At 42.6% G+C, this 7,881-nt stretch overlaps 1 protein-coding gene across 1 annotated transcript in view; it reads right to left on the bottom strand.

The window, feature by feature from the left end:
* Nucleotides 1–7,189, bottom strand: part of LOC138958418 (RUN and FYVE domain-containing protein 2-like) — a gene marked incomplete in the record, with an annotated part of 79,573 nt that extends 72,384 nt beyond the window's left edge. The window contains 8 exon segments of the mRNA XM_070329558.1: nucleotides 1–134; nucleotides 515–589; nucleotides 1,053–1,126; nucleotides 1,650–1,773; nucleotides 2,740–2,844; nucleotides 3,250–3,367; nucleotides 3,877–4,047; nucleotides 5,976–7,189. Of these exon segments, the coding sequence (XP_070185659.1) occupies nucleotides 1–134; nucleotides 515–589; nucleotides 1,053–1,126; nucleotides 1,650–1,773; nucleotides 2,740–2,844; nucleotides 3,250–3,367; nucleotides 3,877–4,047; nucleotides 5,976–6,099 (925 nt within the window).
* Nucleotides 7,190–7,881: the final 692 nt, after the last annotated feature.

Here is a 7,881-nt window from a genome sequence, read left to right as displayed (position 1 = left end):
TTTCTGCAAGCAGCTCATCATTCTCTTGCTGGAGACTGAGAATGGAGTTTTTTGCAATGGCCAGGTCTTCTTTCATCAAAGCGTTGGTAGCTTGAACGTGTTCCAACTTCTGCTGCAAGTTTGCCACTGTGGCACTGCAAACACAGATGGATCAATTAGTCAATCAATTTTGCTACTGTCGCACTACAATCACAGATGAATCAATCCATAAATCAATCAATAAAAGAGTAATCAATCAATCAATCAATCAATCAGTCCATTAGCCAGTTGGTCAATTAATCTTCACAGTCTTAAAGATAACTTTCAAAATCTATCGTAAGCAGTTGTCTTGGTTAGTTTTAGTTGTCTTTAAAAGCTGCAGTAAGAGAATCAAGTGAAATTAGTAAATTTTTTAAAAAATGAGCAAATTCTCCTGAGCTCATCACTCTTGGATTGTATGTTTCTTGGTAATAAAAACTATTGGCCTGGATTTCATTTCATTTAAGAAAAGGCATTACATATTCCTAATACTTACTTTAAATGCCTGTTTAGTTCTTCAAGATAGTTCTTCTGGTCCAGAATTGTGGCCATTTTGGAGTTTCCTTCCTCACTGAAATGAACAAAACAGTGTAACACAAAGCAGCCTTTCGACTTAACCTCACACAAATCCATGCACAGGATCACACATAAAAACACAATTGTCACACTCAGTCACACTCACAGACAGAAAAACAAACAGAAAGACAGACAGACAGAGACTGACAGTCAGACAGAGACAGAGACAGATAGACTGTTACTGGCACACACACACACACAACAGATCTCAAGCTTCACACACACACACACACACACACACACACACAACAGATCTCAAGCTTCACACACACACACACACACACACACACACACACAACAGATCTCAAGCTTCACACACACACACACACACACACACACAACAGATCTCAAGCTTCACACACACACACACACAAAACCAATAAATATAATTTCATTTACAAAATTGAAGAGAGAAAAAAACACCAAAACAGACAAAACTGTTCTCGTTGTTTACTTACTCTTCTCCCTCCTCATTGCTCTGGCCATTAAATGATGAGTCTTTCATGTACAAACTAAAGTCTATAACCCCCATCTGCAACAGATGACAAAATGACAGTCAGTATTTCCACAAAGAATTATGCTTACATTCTAACAAGAGTTGTAGTTCGTCACTAATTATTAAATCATGGGATTTTTTTTTTAACTTTATTCTTTTAAAACTTAAGTTAATGAAACAAGGTTAATGCAACAAACATAAAATCTTGATGTTTGTAATTTCTGATGTTCATTTGACATCCTTTAAGCAACACTGTCCTGGCATTTAGAGAGTGCATGTGTGTGAGGGTGCATGTGTGTGTGTGTGTGTGAGTGTGTGTGCGTGTGTGTGTGTGTGTATGTGTGTGTGTGTGTGTGTGTGTGTGTGTGTGTGTGTGTATTCAATGTGAGTGTGTGTGTGTGTATTCAATGCGAGTGTGTGTGTGTGTGGGGGTGTGTGTGTGGGGGTGTGCGTGCGTGCGTGCATGGGTGCATGGGTACATGTATGGGTGCTTGCATGTATGTGTGAAGAACACTTCTACACACTAGCACTAGCAGTATTACTACAGAGTTGTACTCACAGGCTGGTCTAAGTCCTCTCCCTTGATACACATGTTACAGTCAAGCACGTTGAGGCCCACCAACAGGCCTGCTATCACCATTCCTTCTTCCTCCAGCATGAAAGCACCATTCTCATAAAAATCTCTGTCAAACAGAAAAGGTCAGGTTAAAAATAAGCCAGTATGTAAAGAACACCAAACAAAGACTGAACAATAAAACATTCTGAATGCTATCTGTTCAAAAAGAAATTACCTTTGTATTTCAAAAATTAAGTGAAAACATTACAGTCTGTCTATGAATTTCAATGTGACTGTCAATTTCCATCACATATGACGAAGTTACAGAGTTTTTGTTTTCTGGTCCAAGAATATACAGCCTTACACTATGCCATCAGATTTAAGAGTCATTTACAGTCACAATAAGGAAACAACTAGTGTTTACTCAGTAGACAGCAGAGCTACCTGAGCATTGATGTCATAATCTGTCATTGCAAACAATTTGAAACTGTCAATAATCCCAAACCTCTTGCACAAAAGGTCAAGTTTTGACTAATTGGAACCCTAAAGGTTTGTTTGTTTGTTTGCTTAACGCCCAGTCCACCACGAAGGGAGGGTGATATCAGGGCGGTGCTGCTTTGACACTTAACGTGCGCCACACACAAGACAGAAGTCGCAGCACACTGGCTTCATGTCTCACCCAGTCACATTATTCTGACACCGGACCAACCAGTCCTAGCACTAACCCCATAATGCCAGACGCCAGGTGGAGCAGCCACTAGATTGCCAATTTTAAAGTCTTAGGTATGACCCGGCCGGGGTTCGAACCCACGACCTCCCGCTCACTGGGCGGGTACGCCTTACCACTAGGCCACCGTGTTGCGGTAACCCTAAAGGTAAAAATGCTGACTGATGGGAACCCCAGAGGTACAAGTTCTGACTAATGGGAACCCTAAAAGTTCTGACTAATGGGAACTGTAAAGTGTAAGGTACAATTTTTGACTACTGTAATGGAAACCGGCTAAAGGTACAAGTTCTGACTATTGGTAAAAGTAAGGAACACAAGAAGACTAACGGAACACTTAAAGGTACAAGTTGATATGGGCATACTCACGTTAAAAGGTCCTCTTTCTTCTCAATCATGGTTTTGAAATAGTCTGCTAAAGATTTCTGCATCATTGCCAGGCGAAGCCATGCCCTGGCTCTGCCCAGTGGAGTTCTGAAAATTAAACAATCTTTGAGCAACCAAGGAAAACATAAATCATTATAACAAAGAAACTTTGTTGATCTACGCAAGTTTAATCTTCTTTTAGGATTACCATTTTTTTAATTTTCCTTTCATCAACAAGAGTGCACCAAGTAGACACAATTTTATCTGACTACACTTTTTGCCCTGTCTAAGAAAAATTAAGTAATACCCCTCTTATTTTCATTCTAGACTTTTGGTCAATCCGATTCAGAACAGACACACACACACACACACACACACAAAATTATTTCTTACTCAGTCACTATTGTCACTGACCATCATCATCATCATCATCATCATCATCATCATCATCATCATCATCGTCGTCCTCGTTGTCGTCGTCATCAACAACAACAGCAATTTGTATAAACTTACTTGATGTGTGGCATGTCGCGAACACTTGTGGTAATTTCTCCAGCTTCTGGTGCTATCTTTTCAACACTTTCTAACACAGACCAAAACTCCTTTTTTCTAGATAGCATTCCTTTTTTAGCTGCAATAAAACAAAAAAATTACAAGCATTACATACCAAGGCAAAATGTCATTTAAAACATGAGATTGTGCATACACACTTAATCATCCAACATTTTCTCTGAGCTTTTTGAGTTCCAAACTATCAACACTAACTCATTTAATTAGTATTAAATTTGACTGTATACAATTCAGCTTGATCTTGTTTTCATTAACCATTAGTCAACTGAGAGCTGGTGTTGGCAACATAGTGAACTTACTCATTAATGATTGTATGAGTTTTACTTAAAAAGAGCAAATTATTACGTACATGTAGCGTAAAGCAGAATTAGGCTTGAAACAGTTGCACCAAGATGTAACCCCTATTTGATCAGTCTCAACCACATACTTCTCTCTAACCCTCAACACCCCCCCCCCCCCCCCAAAAAAAAAAAAAAAAAAATAGAGGATAAATTAAGGGTTTACTCTGAAACAAACAAAATATTACGTTTTAAATACACAAAAACCTAATTATTAAACACAAAGACTTACGTTTTAAGCCATGCCGCAAAACATGCTCTAAGACTACGAAGAATTGCTGCAAGGGGACATAGTCATCATCCAGCATGCGCCCATGGGCGAGCGAGGAGTCGATGAGTTCTTTAATCAGCAGTTTGGACACGTTCATCAAATTCGCTCTCTCAATTGTTTTGGAATCTTTACCTGTTTGGAAGGGGAAATGGAAGATTATTATTTCATTATCTATTGATATATTTACCATACAACAATTCTATGAATGATAGTTCTTTTAGTTTACATTCTCTGAAAATTGTTCACACAGGCCATTATGTTAAAGATGCTCATGATTACTATCTACAAAAAAATGTTGTTCAGTGCATACATTCTCACAACAAAAAAACAATATAAGGTTGTAACAATGAACATGAAGCCATATCCTAAGTCTCAGATACCATTTCCAGCAACATCAGTCCTTTGGCTTTATCATTCCCCAAAGCAACCCCCACCCCTAACCCAGACGTCCAGCCCCCCCCCCCCCCCCCCCCATCAAATAGCAAAATAAATAAAAATTCTTCTGTTGTGTCTTGACCAGTGCAGTACTTCTGCATAATACACATCAATTCCTTCACTGCTGTTGAGTTGAGGCAAATGGAAACTCTTGGCGTCATCCTGAAAAAAGAACTGTTAATTCATCTGAAAATCAAATTTGTATGTAGAGTCCTGTCATACAGGCTGAACTTTGAAAGGCAGGGCTGACATCATTAGGAAGATCCCTCTTTAAGTGTCGTCTGCAATGCTGACAGGACAGGTTTGTCCCGAGCCAGAGAAGCATTAACAATGATCTGTAAAAAACAAGATGGTTAGGTACAAATCTGTGTAATGACACTTCGCTCAATAATAGTATGATTGCATAAGGTAAATATTATACAGAAAACCATGTCACAGCTAGGAGTCCACACATTCAAAATGCACAGTCCCAAAATATCAATCACAACCAGCTTTTGCATTAAAAAGTCATTGTTAAAGACAAACAATCCGTGTTCTGACACAGTCCATGAGAGTTAAGTCCATTTTTTATCTGCATCATTGCATGTCACAAAAATCATGCATGAAACACCAAAAGTTAATCAGAAACCCAGTGTTCTTCTCCAAAAGTGTTCTGGCATTACCACAGCCAATGGTCTATGTCACTGTGATTTTGCACCTGTCTCTCTTTCTACCAGACTCGGCTCCTCAGCAGAAACGGAAGCTCAATTATTGAGGCAGTTCCACAGCTGACCGTGCACCACTCCATTTCATGACCTCGTCCCTTATTAATTCTTCCCAGACAGTGATGTGTCATCCATCAATGCCCCGAGCTCCTGCACCAGAGAGAGGGGTCACACAAGGCCATTGTTCTTTGGTCCAAGGCTAATTAGAACCCACGGCCGTGTGGGAGTTGATGTCATCTTACACAAATAACACAGGTCTCTAACAGGTTGGGTTACTTTGATCTGAAATCGATTGTTTGTAAGGCTTTACTTTGTTCTTTGACTGGGATGTGTCAATGTGTGTGCGTGTGTGTGTGTGTGTGTGTGTGTGTGTGTGTGTGTGTGTGTGTGTGTGTATGTGTGTGTGTGCGTGCGTGCGTGCGTGCGTGCGTGCGTGCGTGCGTGCGTGTGTGTGTGTGTGTCCTTCACATCGTGTTTGTTCACGACTGCGTGACAGCAGTCAGTCGTTCTGTTTGCACAAAGATGTCTCAAGTGACTGACGTTTTCATCAACCTGGCTCCTCTTTTCTGATGGAAGAAGAAGCGAGGAATTCCGTGCAGTCGAAGACAAACAATGAAACAAATAATTCAAAACAGCACCAAAGGCCCCAGGCGTAATGCTGATTCTCAGAAGATGGATTGTCGCTGGTTGTTGTTGAAGGAGGCAGCTGCCCACTCGGATTCCACATCGTTATCGTTGAAGGACTCAGTTGTGCATGCGGATTCCACCCAACACCCAACAATAAAGGTGTTGTGGAGAACCCAAGGAGGTAGGCCTTCGTCGTCGTTGCAGGGAGCAGTTGCGTGCTCGGATTCAACCCAACACCCGGCCGAGGACGCAGGCGTTGTGAAGAATCCGCTGGACCCCAGGGAAGGGACTCACCGTCGTCGTCAATGATCATGGGCTGGGGCTCCATGTGTAGCTGAACGTCGCTCAGCTCCCGAAGGCACAGCCAGTCGCCGTCCACCGACACTCGGAAGTTGCACAGGTAGATCGTCTCCTCCATTTTTATCAAGCTTCACCAACACCCAGATACCGCATAGGTTACTGAGTCAAAGGTACTCCTCGCAAGGTACTGAGTCAAAGTCTTTCTCCAAGACACTGTATTACTGAGTCGAAGTCTTTCTCCAAACACTGTATTACTGAGTCGAAGTCTTTCTCCAAACACTGTATTACTGAGTCAAAGTCTATCTCCAAGACGCAGTATCAGTCAGTGATGTAGTTCTGATCACTCAAAACTTTCCACCGAAAAGTCCGTGGACTGTGTTCTCCGTTAAAACTGTTCCATGTTCAAAAGACCCAGTGCGCTGTATAACTTTTCCAAACAATGAGTCACTGTAAACTTCCTGGAAGTCCGGCTGATGTAGGCAATGTGGAATGCAAATCAGGCTGTACAGAATTGTCGTCCACTGACGGTCCCCACTACAGTTCCCGATCACAGTTCAATGTTCTACGATGCTAGCAGATGTTTGGGAATAAGAACTTTCTCTTCCAGGCCGTCAGTTCCTGTTGCAATCCGTATCGCTATCGATTTTCTGTCACAGTGGAGTAACGTTGCCTCGCTCTGCTCTGGTATCGGACTCAAGGCCGACACACATACAACGCACACACACAAACATCTGCGTTTGTATGCCAAATTCTTTCTTCTCCTGCGCCAGTCTCAAAACACAACGTCGGATTGTTTTTGGCTCCTCGTACATGCACAGCAATAGCTGCAGAATCCACTAATTCCGCGCATAAACGGCGGTCTGGCCGTAACAGCAGCAGCAGCGGAATGCAGCGAAAGAAGAAAACACCAGAAGCATCAGGAATCAAACAAACGTGGGAAGCCTGGAAGGACCCAATTCGCTGGGTCAATCAGCACCAAAATTCCTGCTACTCTCAATCACCACTCCAAAACTTATATTGCCTGTAGAATGACTGTGAGCGTGTACGCGTGCATTATTCAACAACTGTAAAACCATCGAGCAATACAATACAGTCTAGACGAGTGCCGCCATGACTGGTCCTGGCATAAACATAACAGTGCCGTGAGAGCGGCAGTCTCAGGCTCTGGGCGCGCACAGCATAACTTATCGATCCGGTCTTGTGTTGTGGTGTGAGTGTATGGCGACAGAGCGAAAAAAGGAGGACCCGAGACAGCTGGGTCACAGAGAAAGGGCGAGGGAGGGAGATTATGATGAGCGAAAATCAGAACTGTCGCCCTTGCAGTACAAGCCAGCAGCCCTCAATCTGTCCAAATCATCATAATCCTCTCTCCTTCTGTGTGTGTGTGTGTGTGTGTGTGACAGTGTGTGCTCTCTCCTTCTGTGTGTGTGTGTGTGTGTGTGTGTGAGTGTGTGTGTGTGTGTGTGCGTGCGTGAGTGTGTGTGCAACGCACACGGTAGCATTTTTTGGAGGCGGCAGTACAGTGGATGGATCAATTAGCAATCAAGCGTTGGTAATGAATGAGTACTCTCATTAGTCTAGTATTCCATTCATGCCAATTATTCCATTATACTCAACTGGGGTGGGGAGAATGATTGACTGGTCTGTTATTTGAGCATATAGCACTCTTACAGGGTCAGAGAGAGAGAGAGAGAGAGAGAGAGAGAGAGAGAGAGAGAGAGAGAGAGAGAGAGAGAGAGAGAGAGAGAGAGAGAGAGAGAGAGAGAGAGAGAGAGAGAGAGAGAGAGGGAGAAGGAGAGAGAAAGAGAAAGAGAGAAAGACAGACAGAGACAAAGAGAGGGAGAGAGGGGGGGGAGACCACAGAGAGCAAGTGAGAGAGAGAGAGAGAGAGAGAGAGAGA

The sequence above is a fragment of the Littorina saxatilis genome, linkage group LG2 (genome assembly GCF_037325665.1).
Source record: "Littorina saxatilis isolate snail1 linkage group LG2, US_GU_Lsax_2.0, whole genome shotgun sequence".
In the NCBI taxonomy this organism is placed as follows: domain Eukaryota; kingdom Metazoa; phylum Mollusca; class Gastropoda; order Littorinimorpha; family Littorinidae; genus Littorina; species Littorina saxatilis.
Note: the sequence above shows the minus strand (reverse complement) of the source record. Positions and strands in the feature narration are given on the sequence as shown.